Consider the following 16,464-nt stretch of genomic DNA (forward strand, 5'->3'; position numbering starts at 1 on the left):
CACATCTCGCCATCACACACACAAACGTGCGTACACACTCTCTCTCTCTCTCTCACTCACTCACTCTCACTCTCAGTCCAAATTGCTTATCAGTGCATTCAGTCTATTTGAGGCGCTCATGGCAACAGACTGAATTCCAGTCTTTGTTTTATAGTCAGGGTGATGGAACATACATACAGGCAATGAAAAGTACCAGCCGAGGGAAATATATGATTTGGTTGATGGTAACAGTTATTACCCTGTCACTTGCAGACGCTGTGTGAAGGCATGGGGGTGTGCAGATGACACAAATATGTTATTTCTGTGTCATTTGGACCGGAAGACAATGCTGCATTGTGGTACACTGTGACTGAAAAATCCTTATAAAATATCTTAAAAAACAGAATGTAACCCAACTGGCAAGTGAATTTGTATTGTACCCTCACACGCACACACCTATACATGAACTGCAGAGCATTGGGACTCTTATCTGTGAACTCATAGTAGGCCTTCTGAGACTGCATGTCTGCCTTTTATGTCCTCACTGGGGAGTCTTATCTTGTCTCTCTCTGTATCTGAGTCAGGGCCAAATGCTAAGACATGCTGTTGAGTGTCAACTGCAACACACCAGCTGCAAAAAATTCCACAGCCCCCTTCCTCAAATTCTTTTAAAGCTTCAGACATAGGCATTTTATCCTTGCCCGTACTGATTAAAAAAATGTAGGCCTATTATATGGCTACGAGCCTACGACAAAAGATAGTCAAGACGCAACAATGAATTAACTTATGCGCAGAAACGAAGGTAGACCAACAAGTTATTTCAAGTGAATTTGTAAAGGTTATCTCCAATTACTGCTAATCTCGCTCCTAGCAATAAACTCAAACAAAAACTCTACCAGTCTAATTCGCTGAGTAGGCCTATCTCTAATTATTCACTTCGTTTTGAAAAAGTTGACATCATAGTTTCAGCATACGCGCCACGCCCTAACCACACACCTGATAGCTCATTGGGAATAACGTCCTGTGTCAACCGCTTATCCGCCATTCCAGGAAGCCGCCTCCCCCCTCCCTTTCTCCATAGAAAACCAAAGAGAGGGTGAAACTTGTAGCTCCTGAAGTTGCGGCGCCAATAGCACGGTAATTTAGGTTTCTCTGGAGTTTGTTTATCAGTGTATAACTTTAAATATGTTGTTTCTTAACTTTTTTTTTCTTTTCTCTACAGCTGAAGCTTGAGGACTTACAGGGTATTTTCAAACTTTTGATTTAACCACTGAATTCTTCGGACTCCATTCCACCATTTTGAAACGCTAATTTACACTGAACTTCCCAAGTGGATTTTCTTGTTTTGGTAAGTTAGAGAGCAACTCTTAAAGGCGTTGTATTACTTTGTATATGTTATTACATGATTGTCAGACTGTATAGTCATGTATAAGTAGCCCCCATTGGTTCTGATATAGATACAATTTAAAGCAAGTGAAGTGTTTAGCTACCTAGCTTCTCTGACGAATTAGATAGCGGAATAAGCTAGCATTAGCTTGTTCCCATAGTTTGGGATGTTTGGGATACCTCGCATTGTAATGGGAAGAGTTGCTGATGCATATGTATCTAGGTTTTTAGTCATGCTTGACTTGCTTGAATCACAACATCTTGTGTCGTGAGTGATATTATCGGGAAACATCGAGCAGTAACTTCATTTTTTAAAACTTTGCGATGGTTGATGTTTTGTAGCATAATTTGCTAAGCAGTCACGTCCACCCAGCTGAGCAAGTGACGGTGGCTAAATTAGCAATCGGCTAGCTCTCTGCCTGCCTAACTTTACATGCGTAGTTGGCTTGCGGAGAATAGGATGATTTATAAGTTATCTAATACTTCGTACAATTTGTGGCCACAAAACTCTAGTTTATGAATCTTCGTTAATTTTCCTTAGCTGAGAGCTTCATTTGACTTACAAAAAAGTGTATCTAAGTGACCGGCCTTAGGATTTCCTGGTTTTTACTCTACCTGGACGCTTGGATGGCCACCGCCCTTCCACTGGGCCAGTAGCGCCGAGTTATTTTTCCAAAACACACAACATCTGCTGTTACATGAGCGATATCATTTTTTTAAACGCATTCCCGTAATCATCTTAATGCAATACAAGGTTTTAGTGTAGTCCCCATATGTCTATTGTATTAGACAAGTCCTGATTCCTTATGAGGATTGTGGCACTTTTTATATAACACGTGTGTGTCCTGATTTGTTTGTTTGATAAAATGTCCATTTCACAATTGGAGACCAACTTCCCAACTCTGACCTATAAATATAGGCTATTTCATCCTTCTGGATATCCCGATTATCCCTTCCTCTTAATGCACTATGTGCAGTCAATAAAATGCCAGTGGCTGCATGAATCGAAACAGGGAAATTGGAAACTGGGCCACACTTGATGTTGCTGCACTAAAGCCTGTCAGTTTTCTATATGATGTAAACAAACGTCTGACTGGGCTAGCATGGCTGTTTTATTTCTGACGGGATCCCGATGTGCTTAGGTCGTATGATTTCCCTTTCAGCCTCAGACTTCACTGAGAGCCAGAATCACTTGTCCTGTTTGATAAACTGCCATAGGGGGCCCACAGGTCAGTGCTTCATGTAAACAGTAGTCCTTAGGCTATACCCACAAGCTTAGTGAAGACTGCATCGTTGTGAAGCGGAGAAAAATTAGATCAGTTTTGTCTGGAATCTTGTATCCAATCTTCATGCCACATTATCACTCCAATGGGATAATAGTGTTGCCATAAACCTTAAATGCTTTTCCTGCCAATTAATACACTGACAAATAAAATGACTGTTTAGAAAGTACCTAAAATACGTCAAGTTTTTATTTATCACAGCACAAGGGCGGACGGCGTAAACACCAACCTCTTTATTGATTGTTCTATTCACATGCTAAAGATATTACCCGTAGCTTTAAGTTAGGAGAAGGATCATGCAGGAGAAAGTCCACTGTAAAAGAAACTCAACTGGGGTCCCAGTATAATTTCTTAATTTTATGCAAGCCCTGCCATTTGAAAGTAGATAACCGTAGATATTAAGGCTGGGCGATTAATATCATTTTTATTTAAATTGAGATTTATGGCTTCCAACGATTATGAAACAACGTATAATTGGAGATAAAATGATTTTGCAATGATGCTCTCATTTTTGTGTGTGTTATAAATCCAGCTCACCCCCTTGTGCTCTATTTTAGCGACGCCCTTTCACCCCTCCAGGTCAGGTTGTGGCATGTTTAGTTCAGCTCAAGCCAAGATGACAGAAAGATAGCCTTTGCCGTTGTAGCATCACTGCTCAAATTTCACATGGGTTTATTATTCATGACGAAATGTACTGTTACGTTTGTTTGCAAGCTAAAGATATGGTGAATGGTATGCCATATCTACAGGACAAATATCTAACGCTAGCCAGAAGTTAAGCAGTGAATACTGTAGCTTGTAAGACAAAACATAATGCTTGTACAGGGAGGAGTTATCCACTCTAACGTTATCCTCTACACCCCTGTTCAAGATTTTATAGTAGAAGGCTAGGCCAATCTCCGACTTAGTGTCAGCATCTCATCTGATAAGCCATCTGTCAATAGGTTTATTATGAAATGTTATTTTATTTAGCTACCAAGTGTTGTCCTGACAAACATCTCAAACAGCTCGGTTTGAGTTGATGCAAAAACAATGGACTTTACAGTATCATGTTCAGGTCACAACCCTATATGGAAACATAACCTAAACCAGCAGTTGAGTGCACCATTAACCGGTGTAGGCCTACGTCATTGTATAGTACTTATCTTTTCAACTGGGTATGAAATAGTACTCGGCACACAAATTAATGGAATTTTAAAAAGTTTTATTACCAAGCTTTTAAATTCCAAGAACATTAAGACATAGTGTAATATGAAGCTACAACTCGATGAACTACTAGGGTACAATCTGAGTACGTTTATTTCTGTAAAATAATTGACTTGGTCTCTTCTCCAAAAGTCGTTCCCTTGTGAAAAGGATGTGGAGGGGGGGTAATTATCCCCCTTTGTATGGTTCAAGGCCATCCTTTTGATACTACAGTGACAAGGACATAAATGTTAGATAGAGTTTGATTGGAGGGATTAGCTTAAATGCTAACAGCATACCCAAGACCTCAGAGAATCACAGCAAGTGACCAAAACAGCTCGTCACACCTGGTTCGGTATATGTATTCGAGCACAAGTAAAAAAACTTTCACAGTATAATTAGCCTATAGGGATTTAAGAGAAAGTACTAATAGGACATACTTAACATATAATTGTACCTAAACTTGTGTAGAATTTAAACACATAAACATGACTTAGGAACCACTGTTTGAAGTTGCTTAAATGCTCAAAAATAGCACAGCATGTCAGAACCACAAAAGTGCCTGAATTTAGCCTCGGAGTGCTGTGGGTTAATGTACTGTGCCACATTAGAGGAATATAGACAGCTGCTGTAGGCATTTCTCTTGTCCCCTACTCATTGTAATGGCTCTCTGCCGGTTCCACTCTCCAGTTTTTATTTTTATTGACCCCCTCATCTCTCTCTCTCTCCTCAGGATGTCTGCAAACATGAGCAGCATAAACACTGCTAACATCAACTTCAAATGGGACCCAAAGAGTCTGGAGATCCGGACTCTGGCAGTGGAGAGACTGCTGGAGCCTCTGGTCACCCAGGTGAGAAACTGCATTTTAGGTTCTAATGGGAACATTGATTTCCGACTCTCCCCGCATCCCCCAAATCTAGGATTGAATGGAGATGCGCCTATTTCTTTCCCGCTTTACTTTTTCCCCTGATCTTTGTGTCTCGGACCTTGCTCTTTGTGTTTGGGCTAGACTATAACACATTTTCCTTGAACTCTCTGTACTTGGGAAAAGAATATCCATCAAACTCATGGCTATCTCGTTCATTATTATGTGTATGAAGGCCTATACATCTAAATCATTTGTTATGTTCGATTTGTCCTCCGCATGTCCTCAGGTCACGACCCTGGTGAACTCCAGCAACAAGGGACCATCTAACAAGAAGAAGGGCCGTTCAAAGAAGGCCCACGTGCTGGCTGCGTCTGTGGAGACTGCCACACTAAACTTCCTGGATAAAGGGGACAAGATCGCCAAGGAGAGCCAGTTTTTGAAAGAGGAGCTCACCGCTGCCGTCGAGGATGTCCGCAAGCAAGGTATGCAGCCGTCGGGGGAGGTCACCTTGAGTTTGAGGTGGCGCAAGTAAATACGTGTGTATGCTTCTGTTCTCTAGTAGCAGCTGGTTTGGTCACATGTGAATTGTATTCACCCCTCTCCAAGGATACTCTGCTGTAAAAAAATGTAAATGGCTATTATTCTAACTGGAATTGACAGGCATACATTGTGCACACACTTAACCTGGGTTTGTACACCCATGCATCCCTGTTTTTCCTCCTCTTATTGGTTGGGATGTGTAATGCAGCAAACACCGCCTTAAGGCTCCATGTTTAATCTATGCCCCCCCACACACCCCCTCCATCCCTTGTTAAAACTCATTACGCCCCACACGCTGGCATCTTCATGTATTTCCTCTGAAGAGTGCTGCAGGAGATGGGTTAATAGAAAGGTTTAACCCTGTCAAATAAGTGCTGCACCTCATCTCTCAGTGTCTTGTTAGCTATGAATTTTTTAAGAGCCTGTTGATATTGATGCACAGTGAATGAGGCATTCTGCTCGGAGTCCCGCGTTCCCCCTACCCTTGTGTTTTTTTTATTATTATTTTTTGTGGAAAAAGAATAAATATGCTCGTGTCTTCTTGCATCATCCATGAGTTGATAGCCCTCCAGATAAATGCGAGGATGGTAGTTCCAGCCATTTGTATCTTTGTTGGGCAAAGTGGATTTGCATGACGTTGGTGATAAATTGTCTCCTATTTGAGGGCTAATCCTAGGTATATGTTTACACACTCCAAGGCTAAAGAGGGATTGTCACACCCATTAGTGGACGGCTTGTCGCTGCTCCTCCTCTTAACAGTGATCTATCAAGATATTCTCATTTAGCCGGTTGCCAAGAAAATGACAGCCCAAGTCCACGGCGCTGCAGTATCTGACATTTCCCACTGTCGTCATGGGCGATGTCAGCCGTTATTAAGCTGAACACCTGTCAGAAGTGAAAGCCAGTTGACTGAAATGAGATTTTCAGGCTGAATTTGTCCTCCCTCCTCAGCAGGGCAGAGAGGACGGGTTGGGTAGGTGGTGAGGGATGTGGGATAGGATGGCGTGATGCAAGGGAGGGGGTGGAATCGGGGGCAGTGGTGGAAATAAACAAGCGAGTCAGCATCCCAGTCCATGACATAGGCTTACGCCTCATGCGCGTGTCGCGGAAATCTGCAGCTTTCCTGGATTCCATCTGGCAGTGCATCATGGAGCTGCCGAGCGCAGTCTCACGCTGGTTCACACTTGTTGAAGTAACGTCTCTGTCAGGGACTGCATCTCTACTTCCCCCAACCCCACCTGACCCCCGTCCTCCAACCCCACTCCACATTTTATTAGCCTAGTTTAGGATGCAGCTCTGGGAGAGGAAAGGGAGGGGGTGGATGGCCGGGAGCAGACCAACCAAATGCTCAGATGCCCCAGGAATGTCAGATTGATTTTGGTATGCTGTCACTGGCTGGGAATCCGGAGGCTGCTGTCAGCCGGTGGCAGGGACAGTGGGGCCACAGCGGGCTGCCGGTTCAGCCAAGTGTAGCCAGACTGATAATGCCGCCATTGACTGGGGAGAAATCTACAGATGACACAAAAATAGAAAGAAAGGGGGTGGAAAAAACACTATACAGGCATGTCTGCACCTTGCTGAGCCATACCAGCTGTTAATCTCTAATATCAACCTTTTTGTAAAAAAAAAAAAAAAGAAAGCTTCTTTTGTTGAGTCCCTGTTGTTAATCCCATCCATATGAATCAATGAGCATGGCTTTTACGAGGCTTTGAATGTCATTCCACGTTGGTCGTTTTTTTTCTCCCTCCAGCAACAATTGCTCTTATTTATGGCAACAATCAAAACCTATCTCTTCATACCTCTCAATAAGGCCAGGCTGAGTAATGCTGCTTCCATGGTAATTCTTCCATACCGCTGTCTCCCTGGAGAATCTCGAGGCCTTACGTGGCTTTTGTGTGACCGCCATTTTAAACATTTCATCATGGTCCAACCTCCCCCCCACACACACGGGTCCCTCTCAGGGCACTACTTTAGAGGAGATGGATGAGAGTTTATTAAAGGCACACTGATCACTATCAGGCCAGTGAAAATGGCCTTATTGATTGGACCCTCTGGAGGGAATGACAGTCTTAAGGTGCTGACTTTCTTTTGAGGTTGGGGTGGGTGGGTGTGCTGGTGTATGTGTCTGGTGGGCCGTCCTGGAGCTATTTTAAGACCAGAGAGAGGAAAGGAGGAAGAAAAAACACTTGAAAAAGAGACCGTTTCCGAGTTGCCGGCTGATCTTTTGTACTGGGTTATTCACTCTGAGCTGGCCTCTCCCTCTGCCCGCCCTCTCTGTCTGAAGGAGCACTCCGGCCAGAGCTTTTCTTGAAACGCAGAGACCTCAAACACCACTTCCTGTTGGTGAGGTCTACAGTGTACATTTTTCTTTATCCCCACTGATAGGGTTGGGCGATATGGCTAAAAAAACATAACAAATCTCGACATGCTGAGGAGATAGTGAAGTACAATAAAATATTGAACTAAGTATCAGTATGTATTTTTAATCTCCAATAAAAATCAAAACAACATGATGTCCTAGGCTGCCAAAGCAAGTTTGGGCGTTTCTAGCATGAAATAATTTTGAACACAATTCTGGATTTAAAAAAAGAATACAAAAAAGACAACTTTAGGCCTATGCACAGCATACATGGTAAGGGGGTGGGATTTGAAAATATAATTTTATTTATATCATTTTTTTTTTCATTTTGACCTAGCAGCCAAGCCCTAAAGCTCCACCACTGGTGTTTCCTTATGCGATCATGTTACTCCATAATATTAATAACCAGTGACCATGTCAGGATGTCATCTTGAGGTGGGAATTTGGGTATATAAGGTGGGCAAATAAATTCAACATGAATAGATAATATCCAAAACGTACCTGTTTGCCATTGTGTAGGCATCGCAACATCGCATCATGATCACGCTTGGAACTAAAATATTTGTAATTTGATGCAATCAAAAGCTGTCAAACTGTTCTGCTTACCAACCGTATGTGATGACAAACTAGTTCAGCTGGTTTTCATGGACTTGATCACGGGAAAGCATTGTAAACTTGCAACCGTGAAAGATGTTAAGGACCATGAGTTTTATTTATTAAAATATAAAGATTTTTTTGTGGCTGGAAAAATTGGAGGAGGCTTGAGTAATATGTTTACTGTCATAGTGTTTAAACGCACTCTAAAGCATTCTCAGACAATAAGGACCACAGAAATGCCTTGTTTGCTGTGGCTAGCTAGGTCGTTTAGAATCTTTAGCATAGGCCTACCGATACTCAAGTAACAGCCTAACAACTGCACAAGATAAAATCCTATAAAACGTTTATTTGTCAGCATCGGCTAAACCTGGTTTTAGCGCACAGACTTCCCCCAGCTAAGTAAATTACTTATCCTTTTAGATGTTGCTAACAAAACCAGAGAGGGCTTTAGCTGCAGATATTTAAGAGAAATTATGTCTGCGTCATAGCAATAGTTCAATTTCATTGGCTAGTCACCATACACACAGAGGTTTGTGTGTGTGTGCGAGAGGGATGGAGAAAGCTGCTCAGTTCTTCCCGGTTGAAATGCGGTAATATTTAAACTCACGCAGATGGTGGTAACCTGCATAACCTTTATTGCTCATACTTGATATTACGAATATGGTAATTTATTACATCCTATATAACATGTCATTAAATATATATGTTCAATATACAGGCCAACCCTACCCACTAAGATAGAAATAAAGAAAGAAAGGAAGGAACTAAATATTCAGCAGTACATGATATGTAGCAGTATGATGTAACTTTAGAAAGGATTTCATGACTGCTTGTCTGTGGTGTTTCTTCCTCTGTAAACCTAGACAGTGTTGTGTGTTTATTTTTTTTCTCATAGCAAACTCCTTATAAATCTTTAAACGGCCTAATGCTCTTAATGCCAAGTGGAAAAGAGCAAAGAAACTTTAGCTATCCTTTTGCTTTATTCATTGAATTTATATTGCGTTGTAAGTAAAGCTGTGGTTTCCCTGTTGATATTAATGTATTTAAAAAAAATCATTGTCCACGGTTTGCAAAATCACTAGCCCGACGTCCCAGGACAATCACGCTTTCCCGCCAGGCTACCGAAATCTAACAACACCCTGTCTGAGACCCTCTCATAAGAAATGATCCTTTAAGTGAAATTAAATTCCCTCCTATATTTGCCTTCTTTGCTCATCTGGCTAGCTATTTGGAGGAAAAGGTAATTATGGGTTATGTTCTGCAGTGGCCCCTGAAAAGAACAGAGGAAGAAGAGCAAACCTTACTAAGATGAATAATGATATTTATGATTGCAAATGGAAATGTTTATATATATATATTTCTTTTTTATTTGGGCTTGTCTAATTCATTTCGGGCAACCAACATCTGAAGAATGCCTGCACGAAGGGCTACCAGGTGTTGCAAGCACTGCTGTCAGTTGTGTCCACACAGATCACTGAGGAAAAGTTAGACAGACTGTGATACACAATGGCAGACACTTGAAGACCAGGGGCCTTTGTTTGCCACTGATTTGAATGACTGCCTGTGAGTGTCAGAGAGAAAATGTGGGTGGGTGAGTGAGTTGAGAGAGTTTTGGAGGTCAAAGGCTGTGTCTGACCGTACACATAGTGCTTGCTGTCTGGAACATCATGGCCTGAATGGGGAAAGTTCACAGTGGTGAAGCCGTGGCAGCCTCATCACTTTCTCTCGCCTTTATTCTCTCTCAACCACTCTCTGACTGTCTGTTTTTCTCTTTCTCTCTGTCTTTCAGTGACTTTCTCTCTCTCTTTCAGTGACTGTCTCTCTCTCTCTCACTCACTCTCTCTCTCTGTGTCTGTCTCTCTCTCACGCTCTCTCTGTTACTGTCTCTCTCTCTCTGTTACTGTCTCTCTCTCTCTTTTTCTCTCTCTCTTACTGTCTCTCTCTCTCTGTTACTGTCTCTCTCTCTCTCTCTCTCTCAGTGACTGTCTCTCTCTCTATTTCAGTGACTCTGTCTCTCTCACACTATCTCTGTTACTGTCTGTCTCTCTCTTTCTCTCTGTTACTGTCTGTCTCTCTCTTTCTCTCTGTTACTGTCTGTCTCTCTCTTTCTCTCTGTTACTGTCTGTTTCTCTCTGTTACTGTTTCTCTCTCTCTCTCTCTCTCTCTCTCTCTCTGTCGTTTCCATGTGTCAGACAAAGGGCCACTAATGCAGTTAACTTGTAAACCCATGCAACCAGCAAGGTTTTCTCTCAGGCTTTTAAAGCCATGCTCAGGCAATGCGCGAGCACACACACACACAAACACACACTCACTCTTGACTCTTACCCCAGCGAAGCAGAATGACAATCTGTGATGTGGAAGCCACACTGATTCTGAACGTTGCTCCACAGGAGGTGTGTGTGCGTGTGTGTGTGTGTGGTGTTGGAGGGGGTGCTGATGAGGAAGTTGCTGCTGCGTCTCCAGCTTGCGTGTCACTGCTCGCCATATAGCTTTATGTCATTGGAAATTATTTATGGGGCTCGTCCCTGGATGACGACATTGTTTCTTTACTCAGAGCACCCAGGGTGCCAGGGGAGATCTCCGCTCTCTCCACCTCCTCTTCAAGCTCAGGAGGAAGGAAAAAAAGAAAGTACAGCAGGCATCTGCGGCTCCACTTTCTTTGCCTTCAAATTGAAGCTCTTCTGCCTGCGTCGATAGCCATGCGTCAGTCAAGACCTGTGGCTTTATTTTCCAAAGATATTTTTTTTTGTTTGTGTGCAATGCAACATTTTCTTATGCCGTAACCACAATTTTGTTTTTAATCACATGTTTTAAGCAAAGGGTGTGTACTTGGCTGGCACAGTGGATCATCCTATTAGGCTATGCATAACTGTCCCCTCCCCTCACTCTGATGTAGAAGCAGTGCTGCTAAATCTGTGGAGGGCGCCTCAGTAATACATCGCACTAGCTATCTGCACTAAAAAATGCCACTTTCTGCCAAAGCACTCTAAGGGTCAGGGGGTGGTAGTGGAGGGAGTCGGGGGGTGGGGTGCGGTGGGGGGAGTGTGGCTGCAGTGCACCTTTTTAAAAGCTACAGCTCCAGAAGTATTTCTGTGTCTCGTCTCACTCTGCCAACCCCTCGTTTAGCGGATCGGAGCCCTCTCTTGTTTCAAACCATTACGGAGCTGGCTTCTTGCTCCGCTGTGTGGTGTGTTGACATGGTTTGGGCTTGGGATGTCGAGGCACCCACACTGCTGAGACACGGAGGAAGTGACCTTGTCTGGCCATCCCCGAACCCTTAGCATGGGCCACTGTTGGGAGGACGATGGAGTAGCCAGCTCAGGCCATTAATGAGTTATTAATGATCCCAGCAGGGGCTTACCATTACAGTTAACCAACAGCTGCACAGACGGCACACCAGCAGGACTTCATTGATTACTGGTGTGGGTGTGGTGTGTGTTCTGGTCAGTGTCCGCTACAATGGGTAGTCTATTTGGAAACATAGGCGTCTCCTTTACCCTTTGATGTACAATTGTTGCTGTAAGAACAACATTTAGATCTTGCCTTGATATCATATACATGTTAACTTGCCAATCCTAATAATGTGTGTGTGTCTGGTCCGCCTCCCTGCAGGAGATGCCATGAAGCAGGCGTCAGGGGAGTTTGCAGAGGACCCGTGCTCATCGGTGAAGCGGGGTAACATGGTGCGGGCGGCGCGTGCCCTCCTCTCTGCCGTCACCCACCTGCTGGTGCTCGCAGACATGGCTGACGTCTACCGCCTCCTGATGCAGCTCAAACTGGTAAGGTGGACCTGCTCCCCTCTTGCACCACTCACAGGTCATTCATAGAACACCCACACACCCTACACCTACACGCCTGTGTTTCAGTTGTGTTGTCAAGAGATGAGAGTGCTGCAAGGCCTACAGGCAGGATGTAGTTGTTGACCATGAAGGCATAAAGTTTGGAAAGGAAGGAAAGGGAATCGTAAAAAAAAAAAAGCTTAAGACAAAGAATTGTGTAGCTTAATCATCTAAAACTATTCCATCTCTGGGGGGGCAACTCCTTTGCTATAAATTGCTAACACAGGTTGTTGGCAGAGTGCTATACCTATTACAATTAAGTTCAGAGGTTGCCCTGTCTTTGTGAGGTTGATATATCTTTTTGGATTAAGTCAGGAAGCAATGTAAAAGTTTTGAGACCTGTGGAGATTTACGGTGCTGCCTGACCCCTTTTTCGGCGTTTCTGCGGCCAGGTTTCTATCCCAGCCCGCACAGAAACAGGCTTGGTGAATGTGAGCTGCTGTCAGTCAGGTTGGCACAGCAACCATCCTTGCCCCTGCACCCCCCCCCCCCCCTCCTGGCCTTCCCTCCACCTTTTGTCTCATTTGTGAGGGTGAGAATGTGCATCACTGCTCTCCTCAAATGTCAGGCTGAGCCTTTTAAAGATTACCTCTCACAAATTGCTGGGTGATTCATGTCTACCTCTCTAGCAGATTTGACATGAGGCAAAATCCGACCAAAACAAAAAAAACAGATTAGATTCAGTCCACTTTATTTACTCCGTCTGAGATATGGGATTCAAAAACTGACCTCCGGCCCGTGTGTGGTCATTGTGAACGTGCATATTTCGCTGCCACACGGAGCAGTTTTTGAGTGATGATATCGCCAGTCTTTTTATAGCCACCCACTTCATTATCTCTCACCCCACGGCACCCTGCCCCCCCCACACACACACACACCTCCCACCCCCCCACCCCCGCCCCCTCTGGCTGCCAGGCGGGCCGAAAGCACAGTGGAATGCTACAGGCATCTGGCCAGTGTCCAGAAGTGTTTCCATTGCCTTCCGGAAAGAGTGCAAGGAGAGGCACAGCTCCAGTCAATTTCGCCTTTCTCTCCCCCCCCCCCCCCTCTCTCCACTGTTCCCTCTGGTTATTACTGCTCTCAGAGCCTCACTCTACTTTTTTTTTTTTTTTTTTTTTACTCTGCCTGTCTTTCTTTTATATTTCTTGTTGTTCCATTGTCTGCTTGCATAACCAGTGAGGCAGCAGTACCAGAACTGAAATCTGAACAGATAAGTTTGTTTTGACTTTTCTGTTTGCTTCTGGTTCGTGTTTTCTGTACTTCTGCTCTGTCAGCCAGACAATGGCCACAGGCAGTGATTTGCAAACTTCTACCTAATTGGTTCAGGTGTTGTTTATAACGTTAGAGTTACTTTGTCACCATTGGCAGTTATGAATCTAAAAGGGTGGCTATGACATGCAAAATCCCCCTGGGATCAGTTCTTGGACCTCTTCTGTTCAATCTCTATATACTGCCTTTGAGCAAAATTGTACAGAACAACATTGATTACCATAATTATGCAGATAATACACAGATATATCTGGCACACTCATCAGATGACTACAGCCCAATAGACTCACTGTGTCAATGTTTAGAGGAAAGAAATAATTGGAGGATCCAACATTTTCTTCAATTAATTAAAACGAAGCAGAGATTATTATTTGTAAACTCCTTATGACTGGCTCTAAAAACCAAAGTCCAAGTTTGACATTCTAATAGACTCACTAAAACAGCCTTCTATCATCTTAAAAATCTAGCCAGAACCAAGGGTTTGGTGTCCCAAAAAGACAGAGAAGCTCAACCCTTCTTCTATCTCCATTAGGTTGGAGTACTGTAATGGTTTCTTAAATGGACTTCCCAAAAAGACCATTAAACAGCTGCAGCTCATACAGAATGCTGCCACTAGAGTTTGTTCTGGACCAAGAACACATTACACCAGTTCTAGAATCTTTACACTGGCTTCCGGTTAGTTCTGGAATAGAAGTGCTGCTAGTAGTCTATAAATCATTGGATGGTTTATAAAACATGGTGAAAAGCAGTTTTAGCTGTTGTGCAACATGCAACTGGAACAAACTGGCAGACGATCTTAGATGTGCCCCAAACGTAGCAGTTTTTAAATCCAGGTTAAAAATATTTATCTTTGCATGTGCCTACAATTGAGCTCGTTTTTAGAGCACTCGAAGCACTCTATTCTTACTGCACTTTAATTCGGGAAGTAGACCTGTAGTCACTCCCAAAGGGGAAGTTGTACTTGCACTATATTTGTATTGTACTTAATTTACGTTTAAATAAATTAAAGCTTTTTGTTTTTCACCCTTAAGCCATTTGTCTTTATTTTCCCTTTAGATATTCATTTAACCTGCCCCTATTTATGAAATATGCTATCTTGGCATCCAAAAAGATTTGTCAAGGCAAGTGTGTGTGTGTGTGTGTGTGTGTGTGTGTGTGTGTGTGTGTGTGTGTGTGTGTGTGTGTGTATATATATATACTTGCCTTGACATCTTTTTCTTGTTTTCTATTCTTGTCTCCCTTCTTTCAAACCTTTTTTTTACTTGACCCTGTTGGCATAATACCATGTGACTCTTTACCCAGAGAGACATCGCTTATTTCATTTATATGCATTCGATTGATGTATTGTTTGCACCAAACCAGGAGAGAGCTTCCTTTTCTCAGCTATGACAACCAACAAGTTATTGAATGTGTTTTATTTACCCCAACCCCGGTGTGGGCCTTGGTGTGGTGCAGGGATGGCTGGTCATGTGTGTGTCTGAAATCATTTCAGCATGTTGGCAGATCGACCCTTTTACGAGATTTCATTTGAAACGTGTGATACCCAGCTGAGTGGATTATTCCCATTTATTTATTTATTTATTTGTTTATTTGTTTGGCGTCAAGATTAGATTTGGTGTCACCGTTCTTTGGTTGAAATGCGGCGTGATGGACGTTTTTGCAAGCAGGAGCCGAAGCGTGCTCCTGAAAGAGTAGGCGCTGTTTTTCACTCGATTATTCAGGGAGTTGAGCTCGAATGATCATATGAGAACAATGGTTGTGTGTGTGTGTGTCTTTATTCTCTCAGATCAGGCAATTAAGCTAACTTGTGCATAGAGAAACTGCGGGTCATAAATGGAAAACAACCAATTTGTATCCTGGCCCAGTGATGCTTTTTTTGAGGCAATTACCTCTATCTGACCTTATGAGTTCCCATTATCATTCATAAATGTGAATTAAGACAGGGAAACGGCCGTGACTCGCTTTTTGTCGATTGTCATTTAAATCTTCCCCAAGAACACTTATTTCCCCATTACTCTGTATTAGGTTTTTATGTTCCTTGTGTTTTGAACGTCTTTGCTTTCTCTCTCTACCCCCTCCCCCCCCTCCCTTCTCCTTCTCTTATGTCCTCCTTTCCTTCTCCTCTCCATAGGTGGAGGAGAACCTGGCCAAGGTGCGCAACGCCGGGACTGAGCAGGACCTTGGCATCCAGTACAAGGCCCTGAAGCCGGAGGTGGACAAACTCAACCTGATGGCATCCAAGAGGCAGCAGGTAAAGTGGTGCAGCCCATAGTGTGGTATGGCGAGGCGTCTCATGTTGCGATGCGCTGCAGCTTTACTCAGTTTAAGCCGTGCCCTGCTCTGACCTCAGTATTGTGTGGCCGCCTCGCCTCGCCTCCACCTGAATGGATGTAATCAGATGCTGCTGTGCTGCCGTATCAAACGGCATCAAATTCACCTCCCATGCAGACGGGGTGAAAGTCACTCCCGGCTTTGGTTAGAGATTAGATGCATATAAGCATGAACAATCTCCTTATTACCAATAGGGCACACAGGGGAATAGAGGGGAAGAAATGAAAAAACAAAAACGACAGGCTTTACTGCTGTAAAAAGGGTGACAAAATCCATTAAGCTGATATGAAAATAGGAGCCTCTTTCCTTTTTTGGGCTTGTCAGGTTAGCCATAGTCAACAGTGGTGCTTTTCCTGATGAATTTTCCAAGTGACATCACTGACTAATGGAATGAGCGTTTATTTTTTCTCTTTGCAATTGAGATAGATTACCAAATCCTGACTGTTAATTATTTTCGCACAGATCAAAAATGGAGTGGAGCTGCTCGGCGAATATTTATTTACCCTGATTTTCTAACATCAGCAGTTGCCTAGCCAGGCCCTTTTCAGTAACAAGACATCAAGATTCTAGATGCTGTATGGTCTAGAGAGTGTATTTGAAGTCTCTTAGATACACCCACACAGCCATTTTTAAGATGAGAGCACTTGTCTTTTATTCCCACTGTCAGTACTGATATAGACTTGCAAAGACATAAGCGATGCTGGCAGCCATTTTCCACTATTGGCTCTTGCCTGCAGTCGATGACCCGGACCACAGTGAGAATACTGCTTGCACACTGAGAGCTGGAAAAAGCTTTCAAATGGCCTGCATCAGACTGTGAATTAAAT

At 43.3% G+C, this 16,464-nt stretch overlaps 1 protein-coding gene across 1 annotated transcript in view; it reads left to right on the forward strand.

Moving 5' to 3' along the window:
* Positions 1-1,006: 1,006 nt before the first annotated feature.
* ctnna1 (catenin (cadherin-associated protein), alpha 1) overlaps positions 1,007-16,464 on the forward strand; it is a 98,388-nt gene continuing 82,930 nt past the window's right edge. Inside the window, exons 1-6 of the mRNA XM_012831883.3 lie at positions 1,007-1,116; positions 1,202-1,327; positions 4,567-4,684; positions 4,989-5,184; positions 11,811-11,977; positions 15,438-15,557. Of these exons, the coding sequence (XP_012687337.2) occupies positions 4,568-4,684; positions 4,989-5,184; positions 11,811-11,977; positions 15,438-15,557 (600 nt within the window). The 5' untranslated portion in view covers positions 1,007-1,116; positions 1,202-1,327; position 4,567. The remainder of the gene's footprint in view (positions 1,117-1,201; positions 1,328-4,566; positions 4,685-4,988; positions 5,185-11,810; positions 11,978-15,437; positions 15,558-16,464) is intronic.

This window comes from Clupea harengus, chromosome 20, assembly GCF_900700415.2.
Source record: "Clupea harengus chromosome 20, Ch_v2.0.2, whole genome shotgun sequence".
Classification (NCBI taxonomy): domain Eukaryota; kingdom Metazoa; phylum Chordata; class Actinopteri; order Clupeiformes; family Clupeidae; genus Clupea; species Clupea harengus.